Source organism: Cherax quadricarinatus, chromosome 82 (assembly GCF_038502225.1).
Source record: "Cherax quadricarinatus isolate ZL_2023a chromosome 82, ASM3850222v1, whole genome shotgun sequence".
NCBI lineage: Eukaryota > Metazoa > Arthropoda > Malacostraca > Decapoda > Parastacidae > Cherax > Cherax quadricarinatus.
In genome coordinates, this window is record NC_091373.1 from 6284832 (window position 1) to 6305805 (window position 20974).

Consider the following 20974-nt stretch of genomic DNA (forward strand, 5'->3'; position numbering starts at 1 on the left):
ATTACTAAAATTGTTACAAAAAGGAAGTTTGAAACTGGAATTTTTTAATGTTTCTGATTGTAATACAGGTAAGAAAAAAAGATTGTTATTGTCATGAATGAGAAAAAGCTGGGTGTCCCAGCACCAAGTGAAACACACTTATAAAAGGGTTGGAGAATTTCAGTGGAGAGGATTAGATTGGATGTATTTGAGAGAATCAGAGCTAAAGGAGTAGCTGTATAAGTAGAGAGGATTCAAGTGTTTGGATTCAAGGATTATGTGAATAGATGGAATGTGAGAAGTTGGTCATAGTTAAGTGTTTATGCACCTGAGTAAGGTGTATAGAGGAGAGATTTTGGGAGGTGTTAAGTGAATGTCTAAATTTTGAGCCAAGCAAGAGAATTATTGCAATAGGAAACTTGAATGATCAAGTGAGAGTGACTGTTGAAGCTGATGTAGTAGGCAAGTTTGGAGTGCCAGGGGTAAATTATACATAGAAATTTGGTTGTGGGTAATACTTATTTTGAGAAAGAGGATAAATAAGTATGCAGTGATAAGTTTACAATGATAGCAGGTTGTTAGATTATGTATTGGTAGATAAAAGATTAATGGGTAAACTATTGGATGTGCATGTTTTTCAAGATTCAGCTCATTATGTAGTGGAAGAGAATCCTTTCTTCGTAAGCCATGCATGTCATAAGAGGCGACTAAATACTGGGAGCAAGGGGCTGATAACCCCCTTTCTCCTGAATAAGTGACTAAATATAGAAAGAAAAACTTTTGTTTTTCTTTTTGGGTCACCCGTGCCTTGGTGGGAGATGGCCGGTGTGTTAAAAACATCTATGGAAAGAGTAAGAGGTGGAGGGAATATTAAAAGAATGGCATCAGTGAGGTAAGAGAGAAGTAAAAATGAATGAACTAAGGAGACAGGGAAAGATATAAAGAACTGTTGGGAAGTAGGTAGGCTAGAAAAAGTACAGGTGATGAGGAGGGGGTTGAAGAGGTATTGGGTAGATTTAAGAATGCATTTTTAGATGGGTACAAAAAGAAGTAAGGATGCATGAATGAAAATTCCATACCTATATGAACTACAGGAATATTGGAATGTATTCGTTTCATGTAAGAGTGGTAAAGAAGTAGAATAAGCTTTGTAATGGTAGTAGAAGTAAACTCCAAACAAGGGTTCAAAAATAGATATAACAGGGCTTGACCATACCTTTGCAAACTCAAATATTTTATTACAAATAGTTAATTACACATATGTATATACATAGTTTTTATTTTGTATTTGTATGTAAATATATACACTCATAATGTCCTTTGAAACAATATTTTAATTTGCATTTGTATATAAATACATTCACACACATAATGTCCTTTGAAATGTTCATAGTCAAGCATGCTTTAATAATAGCCAAAAATGTTCATAGCAATGAAAACTAAATGCATGTACTTTATGTATGTCCATATTTATTTTTTTTAAATTGCTTTATTGTATGGTAGTCCTTGCAAGATTCTTGTACTGTATTAGATTTTGTCAGTTTCTTAGTGACCTGTATTATATTTTGTCCCCTTTGTTATTTAACTATAATTTTTGTTTAAATATGTATAGTATTTTGTCTCAGTGCTACATCTTAATTTATACCTTTACCACTGGCATCTTCATTCCTTACTAATTTCTCCCTCATTCTCGTATATACTCCAACTTGCAAACTGATTTTTTTTTTTCACAAGGACCCAGTTTCCCCTGGATGTATTTAATACATTGGAAACTGTAAAAATTTAATTGGCTCAAAAGTTCTTTTGTCTGTATTTGACTTGGGGCATTTGTAAGTTTAGGACCCCCTTACCTCCTGCAGGATAAAAAAATTGTCTTGATGTTTTGCATACTGCAAATCACTCGGCTATTACATGTACAGTACATGTAAACATCAGTCTAGGTTGTGAATTTATCAGATGTTGCCACTTATACTGGCTTGTAAAACCTTTCTTTAAATATACTTCTGCCTTGCTAGTGTGATTCCATACCCATATAAAAATCTTTGATGATTGCTGTTCTGTTCATTGATAATTGCTGTTCTTTTGTGTAAAGTCTTAAAACTTGGTGCTGATTGAATTGATTGGGAATGTCTTCACATAAATATGACCCAGTTAGGGTAGGATTTACACCTGCCATTTTCCACTAATGTCTGGTGATTTATAGAAGAAAATACATTGACCATTACTCATTTCCTAAATTTCCTTTCCAGCTCTATTCATATATTGCGATTCAGTGATGACGCATTCCACCGCAGTGTTTCTCCACTCACCTTTCAGCAATGCAGGCATTTTTTTTTTTTTCCCGTGTAAAGTTAAGCTAACTGGGTTTTCGAATCCCTTCATGGGAATTATCATGGCCACATTTTGGTAGAATGTTAAATCTCAATAATCACTTTCCCCTCACTTTGCTCTCATTTACTCTCATATGCCTGCTGGATGTTCTGTCCTCAGACCTACACATCCTCTTAAGCAACTGCTTTATTCTTTCTACATGACCACACCATCTCAACATCCCTTTAGCTCTTTGAGTTGAACTTTTCATGTTTTGCATAATTTTTAACTTTTTCACTACTTATTTGTAGAAATATCTTTTTCACTGCTTCCCAAGTTATTTCCTGCTGCAACCTTGAAGGCCTTTCTTTGTACCCATTCCAAAATGTCCACAATACTATATATACTTCGTGGATTTCCCTTTCTGCATCCACTGACAGATTTGTCAAGAAATTCCTTAACATTCCTTAACCTTGCTTGTTGTATTGCATGATTTATTTCTCGTTCTTTCTAGACCCAACTGCCACTACATAAGCTTATGACCGTGTAATTACACTGACCATCAGTGGTTTCAATTTAATTTTAAAAATGTATTTCTAATGATTTTTGGGATGCTGAATTCAAATCTAAACTTAATTTTGCTCCAACGTGTACAATTTTATGAAATAAAACCCCACTGTGAAGGATTTTACCAAGACTTAACTATCATGGAGAAGAAAAATGAACACTGAATTATCAGTTTGATAGCTATCTACTGCTGGACACTGGTACGGGAGAGCAATACTAAATATGAGAAAAAGCCTGAAAATTGTGATATAAATGTTTGTATGATTGTGTGGAAATTTCTACTACTTTTATTATGTATATACATTATGAATTAATTTTGAGAAAGATTAATTTGTCATTGCATGCACCACACTCATTTTTTTGTTTTTTTAACATTGGCCATCTCTCACCAAGGCAGGATGACCTGAAAAAGATGCACTTTCACCCCATCATTCACACAATTGCTGTCTTGCCAAAGGTGCACAAATATGACAGTTCAGATGTCCCTCCAAACAGCAAATATTCCAAGCCCCTCTAGAGTGCAGCCATTACCTCCCACCACCAGGACTCACGTCCTGCTAACACTAATATGTATGCATGATATAATACCTGTGATTGTTGGGTAACACGTATGTGGTCCTTCAACCTTAAATAGCCAAAATATTAATCATAAGATTTCAAAAAATCCTATGTGACAGACTAAACAAACTCAAATTTGGGATCAGCGCATCAAAGTCAGTGTTAAGCAGCCATTTTGGTTTCTGAACTGGGTGAACATTTAAAATTTGTTGGCAAGTGTTATATTCACTTCTACAGTCTGGCCCTTAAACTTCCTTTTTTTTTATATGCACACTTCCAATCTCTTTCAACCTCTGAAGCTTTTCTTGTAAATCTCCCAATAGTACTGTCATCTGCAAAGAACAATTTTTAACAGCTTCAACTATAAATCATAATAGTTACCCATAAAAACTTTTGCTGCCTTTTCATATACTATTATATATTGACTCTTTCTATCATTCTCAATGAATGTTTGGTCATTGATCGGTTATTTCCATATGACTGATGCAATGTGCAAAGCAAAACAAAAAGAAAATTAAACAATAACTTGAAATTACCAGCAGTCATAATTTTTTAATTTTTGTTTTTAATAACATCGGCCGATTCCCACCAAGGCAGGGTGGCCCGAAAAAGAAAAACTTTCGTCATCATTCACTCTATCACTGTCTTGCCAGAGGGGTGCTTTACACTACAGTTATAAAACTGCAACATTAACACCCCTCCTTCAGAGTGCAGACATTGTACTTTCCATCTCCAGGACTCGAGTCCGGCCTGCCGGTTTCCCTGAATCCCTTCATAAATGTTACTCTGCTCACACTCAACAGCATGTCAAGTACAGTGGAACCTCAAATATCGAACTGCTCCCAACACGACCAGTTATGTAAGTGTATTTTTGTAAGTGCTTTTATAAGTGTATTTTTGAGGGTCTGAAATGAAGTAATCTAATTTACATTATTCCTGACGGGAATAAATTCGTTCGGTAACAGCACTCGAACAGCCGTCTGGAATGAAGAAAGTTCGATATTTGAGGTTCCACTGTATTAAAAACCATTTGTCTTCATTCACTCCTATCAAATACGGTCACACACGCTTGCTGGAAGTCCAAGCCCCTTGCACACAAAACCTCCTTTACACCCCTCCCTCCAAACCTTTCTAGGCCGGGTTCAAGCTCAATGAAGCCTGTGGTGACAGCACTGGCCTGCTAGTTTTAGGACTGGCTTGCCATGTGTTTGATCTTTACCTGTTTCTTGAATTGTTAGTTTTCCATTCACCTGATTGAGGTAAACAATTAAGGTGCACAGGACCACCTCTTGAAAGATAGTGTGTATTGTATGGTATATTAAATGTCACAAGTAGCCATACGTAAATGCATATGAAACTGAAGTGTATGAAATATTCTCTAATACTGTATTGCTTCTGTATTGACTGTATCACTGTTATGCTCACTCTTTGAACCTGTTCCACATCTTAGTTCAGTAACAACCATTTCTGGAATTAAAAATGCTATGCATATTCCCATACAGTTTTATCGTGTAAATTGTATATGTATCCCTATTAGTATCTATGTTTTTTTGTTTTTAATTCCACCTCATCACATTTGATTTGTTCAAGCCTTCCTGTTACCAGATTATTCCTTATGTGCTCTTCATTAGTAAGATTATGTATACATGTAGTTACTAATTTGAGGATCCTCTTTCCCTTTTCTGGTGTTACATTCTGCATCCCTGATTCTGCTTGCTGCCTTGAAGTTTTTTGCATTTATAGCATGAAAGCATTTGTGTACGTATTACCTCTAGTTTCCACCCATCAGCTTCTTAGTTACTTGTGATTTATGTTATTTTTATTTCACAACTAATCCACAAGTTAGGGATGAAACTTGAGGCAACGTTTCAATCTGTTTTAGACTACTATAAAGTCACTTGTGATTTGATTATGGTCCGGCGTGGACCAAAATGACTTTGGAAGTTTTGTCTTTAATTTATAAGTTAGTTGTGAATTGTTTCAGCTATAGCTTTGTGACTTATTCTTTATAGTTTTATTTATTATGTACAGTGGCAGCCTTCAAATCAGTTTTCTTATTTTTATGGGGACTTTATAAACATTATTTTGCCAACCATGTCTGCTTCTGAAATTATTTAAACCACACTGAAGAGTGTCACTGATATGTTAATCAACACTTAGCATATCTTCAATTTATACTTTTGTTTCTGTTGTATGAATGGTCATGTTGTGTAGTGATTGTTCCCTTGAATTTTAGTTTAATATATTATCATTGTCTTTCTTTAAAGAAATATTTAAAGTATAGTAAGCATTCCAAACAGGTTACACTTCAAGGGATGGGGGGGGGGGGTGCCTTGATGCTGGTGAAAGACTTGATCCAAGGAATTGAAGCTACTTCCCTTCTTCTTGGGATCAAATGTGATTAGTTACTATTTCTCAGTTGCTGTATAATCCATTAGGGTTTAGTGCTTTCCTTTGAATACAAGCAAGGTATGCATAACATTAGTATCAACTTCCTGAAAACTTTGCACATTTCTCTTGATCTCTGGAACATGTGGAAGGTGTTAGGTAAATGGACACAGTGCAACTAATGTGACATTTTATTGTGGTAACATTTCACTCTCCAGAAGCTTTGTCCAGCCAGTAACGGCTTGACAAAACTCCTGCAGAGTGAAACGTTGCCACAATAAAATGTCGTGTTAGTTGGATCTGTGTCTGTTTACCTAAAATTTTGTCGGTAATCCTATCATTACGTATTATGTAGAGGGTGCCTTTTCTTGTACCTGATGCTGTGCTAGAAGTAAGGCGGATTTCAGAAAGATGAACTGAGAGTAGTTTGACTGAAGGTAACAGGGACAAGACTATATAATCTAGATTAGCCCACTAAGACCACACTGGAATGATCTCGAGATAGTATTGGCACTTCAGAAACAGTGGTTGACTAGTGTACTGTACTTGATCGTGCTAGACTGAGGAAAGATGCCTATCTGATGCAGGGGTTTCTCTGAAGCACACTCGTAAACTAGAATGGTGTAAACAGCCTTGTCAGACTTGGATGTCTGGACGAGGAAATTGTCTACCATTGGTCATAAATAACTCCACTTAGGAGAAGAAAGTTATGAGGATGTTTTGGTCTGTCAAGTAATATCAAGTGTGACTTAACAGTGGTACTGGATAGAATGAATCAACGTCATAAGCTTCCTTTTCTAAGTGAGGGTTACTTGTGATTTCCTCCAGCCCTGGTATTGTGACTTCTTAGTCTTTAACCACTACAGATATGATAATTCCTGAGATATTATGTTACATATGTTCAGGAAGGGAAATAATTTGTCCATTTTTCCTAGTCACTTAGGATTGGATGCCTGGACTTGGTGCCATAAGTTCTGTTTAGCTATGGATGCCCGACATGGTTGGCAATGCCCTATTTGTTGCTGTATGATTATAAGATTTGCATTATTTTGAATTGAACATATTTAAAAAAAAAAAAAAAAAGTCTAATGAACACTGGTCAGTGGTATCAGCAAACTCACATCCATGGAAAAAATGAGAAGATAAGAGTACTGTGTACCTGGGTCTATCACTGGCTGAAGGAGATCTCAGTAATTGACTGAAATATACAATACTCTGAATAACAAAAGTGTAATGAACACTTGTCAATGCTCAGTAATAACCCACATGGAGACAGAAACTCAGGAGATTGATTAATCTGTATATTTAGACCCCCTTTCAGGATCCTCTTCAGCAGATCTGCTCTAGAGGATCAGATGAACAGATCTGCTGAAGAGGATCCCAGAAGGGGGTCAAAATATACAGATCAATCAGCTTCTTGATTTTCTGTCTCCATATGGGTTATTATTGAACATATACTCTGCTTATCCTCTGACTGTGGGTTTATTTGTACCATTATGTTCCATGTTTCACTTTCTTTTTTCAAAGGGATGCCACTCCGTAAATAGAAAAGAGGAATTATGACAGGATTTCATTTTATAGGTCTTCAGACTATGAGAGAACAGTTGTCAAAAGACTTTATTACACTTCTGCTTATCACAGTAGTAGTTCCTCATATTCTGAAAGTAAATATTTAACAATGTTGAATTCTAAGAAATTTAGCAGTCATGGAGAATAGTTGCAATACAGTATTGAAATGGAGAGGGAATTTTAAATTATTAGTGGCATATTTTAGAAATAACACTTGTGATTGTCAGCTGTAAACAAGTGTTGTTGGTTAGTAAGTGAAGTGTTTGGAGAAGCTGCTAAGTCTGCCAGTGTGGGAGACACTGTACATCATAATGTCTTGGTAAGTGCCTCTCTCCTGGCACCTTGTGGCCCACTCAACATGGAAGCAGACAAATGAAATTACAAATCTTGAATTCACTTAATTATTAAAAAAGTCTGAGGCTTTTGCCATTACTACTCCCGTGAGTCTTCTCAAGGCATCTTTTGTCCTTACTTTGCGCCTTTTCCCGACCTCCCCGATGTACAATATCGTTCAATAATTAAATTACCATTTTGACTTGCACTATGTCACTGAAAAAAAAAATGGGTTCCTGCTGTTCCCCTGCTGTTGCATTTTTGGCAATGCACTGAAGATATAATGGTTATTTCCAACAATTAAAGTAAAAATATTGCTTTCCTAATTTTCAACAATAGAAATCTTGTATCTTGCATTCTCAGTTTGTAGTAGTTTTATTATTACTATGCAACCAACTTGTAACAACTTGTAACATGAATTGTTGACTGGTTGATGAGGACAACAATGTATGTTACACTGATGGAACAATCATTAGAAGTACTAATATTACATATTCTTAGCCATGTATATCAAGTTTTCTCAACAAGCAGTGTGTGTTTGGGTATCTTTTATTTATTTATATATATATATATATATATATATATATATATATATATATATATATATATATATATATATATATATATATATATATATATATATATATATATATATATATATATATTATATATATATATATATATATGCAATAAGATCACAGTAAACAGGTGATTTCAGAATATGCAAAACAACCACTCTGAAAGAATAGAGAAATTCCAAGCGATTTCGTGACTACTCACATTATCAAGGAACTATGATAATGTGAGTAGTCACGAAATTGCTTGGAATTTCTCTATTCTTTCAGAGTGGTTGTTTTGCGCATATATATATATATATATATATATATATAAGAATCTTTCCTCCGTAAGCCATGCGTGTTGTAAAAGTCGACTAAAATGCCGGGAACAATGGGCTAGTAACCCCTTTTCCTGTAAAGATTACTAAAAAGAATAAGAAGAAGAAAATTGTCAAAGTGGGAAGTCTGAATGTGCGTGGATGTTGTGCAGATGATAAGAAAGAGATGATTGTGGATGTTATGAATGAGAAGAAGCTGGATGTCCTGGCTTTAAGTGAAACAAAGCTGAAGGGGGTGGGAGAGTTTCAATGGAGAGGAATAAATGGGATTAGGTCAGGGGTTTCAAATAGAGTTAGAGCTAAAGAAGGAGTAGCAATAATGTTGAAGGATAAGCTATGGCAGGAAAAGAGGGACTATAAATGTATTAATTCAAGGATTATGTGGAGTAAAATAAAGATTGGATGTGAAAAGTGGGTTATAATAAGCGTGTATGCACCTGGAGAAGAGAGAAGTGTAGAGGAGAGAGAGAGATTTTGGGAAATGTTGAGTGAATGCGTGGGGAGTTTTGACTCAAGTGTGAGAGTAATGGTGGTTGGGGATTTCAATGCTAAAGTGGGTAAAAATGTTATGGAGGGAGTAGTAGGTAAATTTGGGGTGCCAGGGGTAAATGTAAATGGGGAGCCTTTAATTGAGCTATGTGTAGAAAGAAATTTGGTAATAAGTAATACATATTTTATGAAAAAGAGGATAAATAAATATACAAGGTATGATGTAGCACGTAATGAAAGTAGTTTATTAGATTATGTATTGGTGGATAAAAGGTTGATGGGTAGGCTCCAGGATGTACATGTTTATAGAGGGGCAACTGATATATCGGATCATTATTTAGTTGTAGCTACAGTTAGAGTAAGAGGTAGATGGGAAAAGAGGAAGGTGGCAACAACAAGTAAGAGGGAGGTGAAAGTGTATAAACTAAGGGAGGAGGAAGTTCGGGCGAGATATAAGCGACTATTAGCAGAAAGGTGGGATAGTGCAAAGATGAGTAATGGGGGGGTTGAAGAGGGTTGGAATAGTTTTAAAAATGCAGTATTAGAATGTGGGGCAGAAGTTTGTGGTTATAGGAGGGTGGGTGCAGGAGGAAAGAGGAGTGATTGGTGGAATGATGAAGTAAAGGGTGTGATAAAAGAGAAAAAGGTAGCTTATGAGAGGTTTTTACAAAGCAGAAGTGTTATAAGAAGAGCAGAATATATGGAGAGTAAAAGAAAGGTAAAGAGAGTGGTGAGAGAGTGCAAAAGGAGAGCAGATGATAGAGTGGGAGAGGCACTGTCAAGAAATTTTAATGAAAATAAGAAAAAATTTTGGAGTGAGTTAAACAAGTTAAGAAAGCCAAGGGAAAATATGGATTTGTCAGTTAAAAACAGAGTAGGGGAGTTAGTAGATGGGGAGATGGAGGTATTAGGTAGATGGCGAGAATATTTTGAGGAACTTTTAAATGTTAAGGAAGAAACAGAGGCAGTAATTTCATGCACTGGTCAGGGAGGTATACCATCTTTTAGGAGTGAAGAAGAGCAGAATGTAAGTGTGGGGGAGGTACGTGAGGCATTACGTAAAATGAAAGGGGGTAAAGCAGCTGGTACTGATGGGATCATGACAGAAATGTTAAAAGCAGGGGGGGATATAGTGTTGGAGTGGTTGGTACTTTTGTTCAATAAATGTATGAAAGAGGGGAAGGTACCTAGGGATTGGCGGAGAGCATGTATAGTCCCTTTATATAAAGGGAAAGGGGACAAAAGAGACTGTAAAAATTATAGAGGAATAAGCTTACTGAGTATACCAGGAAAAGTGTACGGTAGGGTTATAATTGAAAGAATTAGAGGTAAGACAGAATGTAGGATTGCGGATGAGCAAGGAGGTTTCAGAGTGGGTAGGGGATGTGTAGATCAAGTGTTTACATTGAAGCATATATGTGAACAGTATTTAGATAAAGGTAGGGAAGTTTTTATTGCATTTATGGATTTAGAAAAGGCATATGATAGAGTGGATAGAGGAGCAATGTGGCAGATGTTGCAAGTATATGGAATAGGTGGTAAGTTATTAAATGCTGTAAAGAGTTTTTATGAAGATAGTGAGGCTCAGGTTAGGGTGTGTAGAAGAGAGGGAGACTATTTCCCGGTAAAAGTAGGTCTTAGACAGGGATGTGTAATGTCACCATGGTTGTTTAATATATTTATAGATGGGGTTGTTAAGGAAGTAAATGCTAGGGTGTTTGGGAGAGGGGTGGGATTAAATTATGGGGAATCAAATTCAAAATGGGAATTGACACAGTTACTTTTTGCTGATGATACTGTGCTTATGGGAGATTCTAAAGAAAAATTGCAAAGGTTAGTGGATGAGTTTGGGAATGTGTGTAAAGGTAGAAAGTTGAAAGTGAACATAGAAAAGAGTAAGGTGATGAGGGTGTCAAATGATTTAGATAAAGAAAAATTGGATATCAAATTGGGGAGGAGGAGTATGGAAGAAGTGAATGTTTTCAGATACTTGGGAGTTGACGTGTCGGCGGATGGATTTATGAAGGATGAGGTTAATCATAGAATTGATGAGGGAAAAAAGGTGAGTGGTGCGTTGAGGTATATGTGGAGTCAAAAAACGTTATCTATGGAGGCAAAGAAGGGAATGTATGAAAGTATAGTAGTACCAACACTCTTATATGGGTGTGAAGCTTGGGTGGTAAATGCAGCAGCGAGGAGACGGTTGGAGGCAGTGGAGATGTCCTGTTTAAGGGCAATGTGTGGTGTAAATATTATGCAGAAAATTCGGAGTGTGGAAATTAGGAGAAGGTGTGGAGTTAATAAAAGTATTAGTCAGAGGGCAGAAGAGGGGTTGTTGAGGTGGTTTGGTCATTTAGAGAGAATGGATCAAAGTAGAATGACATGGAAAGCATATAAATCTATAGGGGAAGGAAGGCGGGGTAGGGGTCGTCCTCGAAAGGGTTGGAGAGAGGGGGTAAAGGAGGTTTTGTGGGTAAGGGGCTTGGACTTCCAGCAAGCGTGCGTGAGCGTGTTAGATAGGAGTGAATGGAGACGAATGGTACTTGGGACCTGACGATCTGTTGGAGTGTGAGCAGGGTAATATTTAGTGAAGGGATTCAGGGAAACCGGTTATTTTCATATAGTCGGACTTGAGTCCTGGAAATGGGAAGTACAATGCCTGCACTTTAAAGGAGGGGTTTGGGATATTGGCAGTTTGGAGGGATATGTTGTGTATCTTTATATGTGTATGCTTCTAGACTGTTGTATTCTGAGCACCTCTGCAAAAACAGTGATAATGTGCGAGTGTGGTGAAAGTGTTGAATGATGATGAAAGTATTTTCTTTTTGGGGATTTTCTTTCTTTTTTGGGTCACCCTGCCTCGGTGGGAGACGGCCGACTTGTTGAAAAAAAAAAAAAAAAAAAATTTATATATATATATATATATATATATATATATATATATATATATTTATATATTTTTTTCAAAAATATATATATATATATATATTTTTCAACAATATATATATATATATATATATACATTTATATATATATATATATAAATGTATATATATATATATTTATATATATATATATATATATTTTTATATATATATATATATTTATATATATATATATATATATTTTTATATATATATATATATATTTATATATATTATATATATATATATATTATATATATATATATATATATATATATATATATAAATATTTATATATATATATAAATATATATATATATATATAAATATATATATATATATTAATATATATATATATATATATATATATATATATATATATAAATGTATATATATAAATGTATATATATATATATATAAATATATATATATATTAATATATATATATATTAATATATATATATATTAATATATATATATATTAATATATATATATATATATATATATATATATATATATATATATATATATATATATATATATATATATCTATATATATATATGTACTTATTGAATACATCTGAAAACAGATTTGTTAAAATCTCAAGTCTTGTATTTGTACCCTCTGATTAAAAGTAATTTATATAATAAGCTTAAAAGATTTCATGGATATTTTCTGTAAATTTTGCTATAGGGTCACACTAATGTAGAGAAGTTTGTACAGGTAACTGGACTTGACTGGTGGGTAATTGTAGTCTTTGTATTAGAATGATTTCTAGCCTCCTTGATTCTTAGCGTAAGAGAAGATTTTGTTATATGCCTTTTGTGTGATTTATATATTTTCTAGTAAAAAAATAATTTTTGTACAAAAATTTGAGTATGTAGCTTTAATATTTTTAAGCAGCAATAAAATGAATGGTGAGTGATGTTTGTAATGGGAAATTGAGTGTTAAGGGTGTCTTCATTAGTGTTGAGAGGGTGGAATACTAAGAAAGTGTGGGCCCAGCAAGTGCCTCTTGTGTAGAGGAATGGCTGGCACTAACAGCTGTGTGTGTCACTCTGGCTGGCTGCTACAGGAAGCAGGCGTGTTTGGACAAAAGCAAGCAGTTCCCTCCCGAGAATGCACACAAGTGCCGAGGAGGCTACTCCCACAATGTGTACCCATGGCTGGAAGAAGAGATGTTATGCTGCCGTCATGCTGACTTCTGCAACTATCAGTTGCTGAATTCTTCCAGTGGGAAGCCACCCCTGCCTAGTTTGCCTCCAAAGGCTGCCAATCCATGGAGCAGGCCTGGCGATAGGGGTGGGGAAGGTAAGGCCACCACCAGCCCAGCCTCCTCTCCCACCACCAGCCTCAGTACCTGACATAAATAAGTTGCTAATGAACAGAATTAAAGCAGTTTTTACTGAGAGCAGGAAAACAGTTGCTGGGTTTGGAGGAGATGCTGGGTGATGGCACCAAATAATGTGTGATTATTGGCTTCCCTGCCCCACCTTGTAGGCTCTTTACTAACCACTCACAAGCAGTTTGACTCAACCCCCTTTATCCTGGTTTCTTATGACTTCTATTTTACTTGTGCACTGCCAATATGCTTTAATAACCTGTAGCTCTCACTTACTATTATATCTTGATCTTCCTGCTGCAGACATTAATATCACCTTTGATTATGCCATTTTTAAAACTCCAGGTTCATATTTATAAAGACAGTCACAAACATTGTATCTAAGGTTCTACATTTGTTCTTTAATTTATAATTTTCAGAAAGACTTGTCACGAATTTGACAAATTTATATCATTGTCTTTATGGATTGCAACTCCTGGTTAAGAGTTGAGCCAATCATTGACACACTGCACATAATTTACAAAAATTTATATAACCTGCATTTTACTCTGCATTGCCATTGCTAAGGCAGTTTAACTGGTATAAAGGTAAAAGGTAAAGGTAATTAAACAGGATGGAATGACTGGCTTGTGGGATCTTTGTTAAATTTTGTTGTGTGATGGGGGCTGGCATATTCTTCATCTACATGCTATCTGATCTAGCATCTTGTATGGTTTGATGACTTCTCTCAAGGTCAAGTGCACAATAAGGTTGTGGTGACTGTTTAAAGGTGTAGAAATTGGTTGTGTCTGCACTCTCAGTTGTTATGGTACTCTGTTGGTTTTTATCCTGGTTTATTAACACCTGGTCGATATACAGGAAGGGGCTGGAAACATTCCAATTTCTCTTTGCTCACCTGTTTTTGATCTAGTTCTGTGTCACCACTCAGGCTGATCTACCTTCCTGTGTGAATTTTACTAACCTGGTTGTTGGTCTCTGCTGTATTGTGCAGCAATGATTCCTATCTTTACAGCTTCGGTGAAGGGTTTAAGCACGTGCAGTTAATATTGTGTAGTAAACTGGTATATTATTGAATTATAAGTACTGTACTAATAAACCTGATAACCTTAGCTTTCGTTTCACTTACGTAAAGTTAATTTTATCTTAATAAATGTCATCTCTCATATGTTTATGACCTATAAATTTCTAGTAGCTATTGTAAATAGATAGTATTTAGTACTGTAGTATGTTCTTAACCTAATGAAGTTATATTATTACTGTACAAGTTTTAAGTGATCAGCTGTTTTGAAATTGTCTTACAGAATTTATCAGTTGGTTCTATAGCATTATGAGAATGTGTTAATGTTCTGAGGATTCTCCATCTTTCTTATTTGTTGAAATATGTGCAGAATAAAATGTTTAAAGAACTAATACAGTTTTAGGTGTAAAATGTGTTGGTATTGTACATGTTTGAATAATTACTTCATAAATTCTATTACTTTCAAGTTGGCCATTTATTCAGTTTTTATGTGAAATTGGTAGATAAAATTATAGTGGTTGTAGTAGATAAAATGGCATCAACTAGTGGACTAACAAACAATGTGCAATTTATTAGAGTCAGCTGTCTTAAAGCTCATCTGTATAATTCATTTTGTACATCCAGAATTGAGTAGTGCATGGAAGGACCTTCATAGTACATGCTGTTCAATTTTTGACATACTTCTTCAAACCCATTTATGAAAAATTGCACTATAGAGGGAAACTATAAGAAAGCTGACTGATTACAAAAAAGTGTTGAACATACCTTTATTTACAGATGACAGTTTTAGCAAAAATGTCATCTGTTATGAAGGTCTGCTTTGTATGTTGTCTTTTTACCATATTTTACAGCAACTCTTGCCATATAACAGTTTATTAGCTACTACACTAAATTGGGTATATATTTATACATGTTTTCTTTCAGTAAATTGCTACATCTATGGAGAACTGTGACAGTGCTCCTCTACCCGGGTTCTGCAAGTTCTGTCATGTGGGTTTAGTGCTTGGTTATTAATATACAGGAGGGCCCCCCTTATACAGCAGGTTAGATTCCAGGGTACTGCTGTAAAGTGAAACATAGCTCTCTCCCTCTCCTTTTTTTTTTTTTTTTTTTTTTTCCAAAAATAAAAAAACAGCTTTTTTCACTTTCAAGCCTGATAATATGTTTACATTACACTATCATATATTAAGTGAGCTCTGTTATATTTTTTTCAATTCAAATGCATATAAAAGCTTGATAACATGTGTACACTATCATATGTTAAGTGAGCAATACAGCTAGGTCTAAAAGATGCATATACAGTACACACATTACTGACCTTAAAATATTTTCATCCTTAGCTTATAGTGAGTGGTGAATATATTTATTGTAGGAAGTCTGAATAAATGAAGAATGGTATAATTGAAAACCGCTGTATTAGCGAAACACTATAAAGTGAAGTGCTGTAAAACGGGGCCCTCCTGTAATGCAGTATGATGGTCTTTGAATAAGTAGTTTAGACAACCGATAAGTTAATAAATGAGGCATTTGTGCCACGTTTTGGTATCTGTGTTCCAGGATAAAGACACCCAAATGTTGCATAAGTGTCTCGGTTATCAATGATAAGTCTTGCCTGCCATTATTATACTGCCACAATTTTTTTTTTTTTTTTTATTATCACACCGGCCGATTCCCACCAAGGCAGGGTGGCCCGAAAAAGAAAAACTTTCACCATCATTCACTCCATCACTGTCTTGCCAGAAGGGTGCTTTACACTACAGTTTTTAAACTGCAACATTAACACCCCTCCTTCAGAGTGCAGGCACTGTACTTCCCATCTCCAGGACTCAAGTCCGGCCTGCCGGTTTCCCTGAATCCCTTCATAAATGTTACTTTGCTCACACTCCAACAGCACGTCAAGTATTAAAAACCATTTGTCTCCATTCACTCCTATCAAACACGCTCACGCATGCCTGCTGGAAGTCCAAGCCCCTCGCACACAAAACCTCCTTTACCCCCTCCCTCCAACCCTTCCTAGGCCGACCCCTACCCCGCCTTCCTTCCACTACAGACTGATACACTCTTGAAGTCATTCTGTTTCGCTCCATTCTCTCTACATGTCCGAACCACCTCAACAACCCTTCCTCAGCCCTCTGGACAACAGTTTTGGTAATCCCGCACCTCCTCCTAACTTCCAAACTACGAATTCTCTGCATTATATTCACACCACACATTGCCCTCAGACATGACATCTCCACTGCCTCCAGCCTTCTCCTCGCTGCAACATTCATCACCCACGCTTCACACCCATATAAGAGCGTTGGTAAAACTATACTCTCATACATTCCCCTCTTTGCCTCCAAGGACAAAGTTCTTTGTCTCCACAGACTCCTAAGTGCACCACTCACTCTTTTTCCCTCATCAATTCTATGATTCACCTCATCTTTCATAGACCCATCCGCTGACACGTCCACTCCCAAATATCTGAATACATTCACCTCCTCCATACTCTCTCCCTCCAATCTGATATTCAATCTTTCATCACCTAATCTTTTTGTTATCCTCATAACCTTACTCTTTCCTGTATTCACCTTTAATTTTCTTCTTTTGCACACCCTACCAAATTCATCCACCAATCTCTGCAACTTCTCTTCAGAATCTCCCAAGAGCACAGTGTCATCAGCAAAGAGCAGCTGTGACAACTCCCACTTTGTGTGTGATTCTTTGTCTTTTAACTCCACGCCTCTTGCCAAGACCCTCGCATTTACTTCTCTTACAACCCCATCTATAAATATATTAAACAACCACGGTGACATCACACATCCTTGTCTAAGGCCTACCTTTACTGGGAAAAAATTTCCTTCTTTCCTACATACTCTAACTTGAGCCTCACTATCCTCGTAAAAACTCTTCACTGCTTTCAGTAACCTACCTCCTACACCATACACTTGCAACATCTGCCACATTGCCCCCCTATCCACCCTGTCATATGCCTTTTCCAAATCCATAAATGCCACAAAGACCTCTTTAGCCTTATCTAAATACTGTTCACTTATATGTTTCACTGTAAACACCTGGTCCACACACCCCCTACCTTTCCTAAAGCCTCCTTGTTCATCTGCTATCCTATTCTCCGTCTTACTCTTAATTCTTTCAATTATAACTCTACCATACACTTTACCAGGTACACTCAACAGACTTTCTTCTTTCTTTCAACACACCGGCCGTATCCCACCGAGGCGGGGTGGCCCAAAAGGAAAAACGAAAGTTTCTCCTTTTACATTTAGTAATATATACAGGAGAAGAGGTTACTAGCCCCTTGCTCCCGGCATTTTAGTTGCCTCTTACAACACGCATGGCTTACGGAGGAAGAATTCTGTTCCACTTCCCCATGGAGATAAGAGGAAATAAACAAGAATAAGAACTAGAAAGAAAATAGAAGAAAACCCAGAGGGGTGTGTATATATGTGCTTGTACATGTATGTGTAGTGTGACCTAAGTGTAAGTAGAAGTAGCAAGACGTACCTGAAATCTTGCATGTTCATGAGACAGAAAAAAGGACACCAGCAATCCTACCATCATGTAAAACAATTACAGGCTTTCGTTTTACACTCACTTGGCAGGACGGTAGTACCTCCCTGGGCGGTTGCTGTCTACCAACTCAACAGACTTATCCCCCTATAATTTTTGCACTCTCTTTTATCCCCTTTGCCTTTATACAAAGGAACTATGCATGCTCTCTGCCAATCCCTAGGTACCTTACCCTCTTCCATACATTTATTAAATAATTGCACCAACCACTCCAAAACTATATCCCCACCTGCTTTTAACATTTCTATCTTTATCCCATCAATCCCGGCTGCCTTACCCCCTTTCATTTTGCCTACTGCCTCACGAACTTCCCCCACACTCACAACTGGCTCTTCCTCACTCCTACAAGATGTTATTCCTCCTTGCCCTATACACGAAATCACAGCTTCCCTATCTTCATCAACATTTAACAATTCCTCAAAATATTCCTTCCATCTTCCCAATACCTCTAACTCTCCATTTAATAACTCTCCTCTCCTATTTTTAACTGACAAATCCATTTGTTCTCTAGGCTTTCTTAACTTGTTAATCTCACTCCAAAACTTTTTCTTATTTTCAACAAAATTTGTTGATAACATCTCACCCACTCTCTCATTTGCTCTCTTTTTACATTGCTTCACCACTCTCTTAACTTCTCTCTTTTTCTCCATATACTCTTCCCTCCTTGCATCACTTCTACTTTGTAAAAACTTCTCATATGCTAACTTTTTCTCCCTTACTACTCTCTTTACATCATCATTCCACCAATCGCTCCTCTTCCCTCCTGCACCCACTTTCCTGTAACCACAAACTTCTGCTGAACACTCTAACACTACATTTTTAAACCTACCCCATACCTCTTCGACCCCATTGCCTATGCTCTCATTAGCCCATCTATCCTCCAATAGCTGTTTATATCTTACCCTAACTGCCTCCTCTTTTAGTTTATAAACCTTCACCTCTCTCTTCCCTGATGCTTCTATTCTCCTTGTATCCCATCTACCTTTTACTCTCAGTGTAGCTACAACTAGAAAGTGATCTGATATATCTGTGGCCCCTCTATAAACATGTACATCCTGAAGTCTACTCAACAGTCTTTTATCTACCAATACATAATCCAACAAACTACTGTCATTTCGCCCTACATCATATCGTGTATACTTATTTATCCTCTTTTTCTTAAAATATGTATTACCTATAACTAAACCCCTTTCTATACAAAGTTCAATCAAAGGGCTCCCATTATCATTTACACCTGGCACCCCAAACTTACCTACCACACCCTCTCTAAAAGTTTCTCCTACTTTAGCATTCAAGTCCCCTACCACAATTACTCTCTCACTTGGTTCAAAGGCTCCTATACATTCACTTAACATCTCCCAAAATCTCTCTCTCTCCTCTGCATTCCTCTCTTCTCCAGGTGCATACACGCTTATTATGACCCACTTCTCGCATCCAACCTTGACTTTAATCCACATAATTCTTGAATTTACACATTCATATTCTCTTTTCTCCTTCCATAACTGATCATTTAACATTACTGCTACCCCTTCCTTTGCTCTAACTCTCTCAGATACTCCAGATTTAATCCCATTTATTTCCCCCCACTGAAACTCTCCTACCCCCTTCAGCTTTGTTTCGCTTAGGGCCAGGACATCCAACTTCTTTTCATTCATAACATCAGCAATCATCTGTTTCTTGTCATCCGCACTACATCCACGCACATTTAAGCAACCCAGTTTTATAAAGTTTTTCTTCTTCTCTTTTTTAGTAATTGTATACAGGAGAAGGGGTTACTAGCCCATTGCTCCCGGCATTTTAGTCGCCTCATACGACACGCATGGCTTACGGAGGAAAGATTCTTTTCCACTTCCCCATGGACAATAGAAGAAATAAAAAAGAACAAGAGCTATTTAGAAAAAGGAGAAAAACCTAGATGTATGTATATATATATATGCATGTGCGTGTCTGTGAAGTGTGACCAAAGTGTAAGTAGGAGTAGCAAGATATCCCTGTTATCTTAGCGTGTTTATGAGACAGAAAAAGAAACCAGCAATCCTACCATCATGCAAAACAGTTACAGGTTTTTGTTTCACAGTCATCTGGCAGGACGGTAGTACTTCCCTGGGTGGTTGCTGTCTACCAACCTACTACCTTTATATATATAAATATATATATATAAATATATATATAAATATTGTACAAAGTGTTGCATTGATTTTCTTGATTATTACTGTAATGTCTTTTCAGTGAGTATAATATGGAGTTTTTTATGTTGCTTATTAACGAATTGTCAATTTTTTATTTGCTTGACTAAATAAGTCATGCTTTTCTATGAAAAATGTAAAACGAAGATTTAGAAAATAACTTTGGGGGGGGGGGGGGGAGTTCATGAGTTTTCTTCAAGTATAACTGTCTTTCTGGTATTGTGAACATTTTTTAAAGCAGAGATTCTTGTAAGTGCAATACAGTCATTGTGCAAATAAGAATATTAGTTTTAGTGCATTGACTTTCAAAACTTTGACTTTACACTCCCAATGGTCTAGTGTAATTGTGCAATAAATTTTCTTTATACCCAAAAAGAATAATATGCTAACTTCTTAATGGTCACTGCAGCTTTACTGAAAATCAGTTATGCTGAAGCATTGTGAAACTCCAGGTTAAATGTGACATCTAATAATGTACTAAATACCTCTTATTGGAAGGGGTAAGGATTTGTGTGTGATAAATGGTCTTAAAACCAACAAGTTGAAAATTGAGACAACTTGTGCTACATATAGGAATCTTTATTAAGGAAAGTCACACAATGGCTTCATCAGTCTAGTACAAAGGAGAAAGGTGTAAGGAGAGTAGTAGTTTGAGGTAATCAGTCCCTCACATTGATTCCAGGCTGAGGGACTGATTACCTCAAACTCCTCCTTTCCTTACACCTTTCTGCTTTGTATTGGACTGAAGAAGCCACTGTGTGGCAAAACATTTCCTCAATAAAGATTCCCATATGTTGCATAAGTGTCTCAGTCTTTATACAAATTGTATACACTGAGGATCATT

The 20974-nt window shown here is 36.3% G+C and overlaps 1 protein-coding gene across 1 annotated transcript in view; it reads left to right on the forward strand.

The window, feature by feature from the left end:
• The window catches only part of LOC128702861 (TGF-beta receptor type-1 babo), a 158969-nt gene that overhangs the window by 19602 nt on the left and 118393 nt on the right, over positions 1 to 20974 (forward strand). Inside the window, exons 4-6 of the mRNA XM_070102641.1 lie at positions 13090 to 13370; positions 13776 to 13834; positions 15246 to 15364. Of these exons, the coding sequence (XP_069958742.1) occupies positions 13090 to 13370; positions 13776 to 13834; positions 15246 to 15364 (459 nt within the window). The remainder of the gene's footprint in view (positions 1 to 13089; positions 13371 to 13775; positions 13835 to 15245; positions 15365 to 20974) is intronic.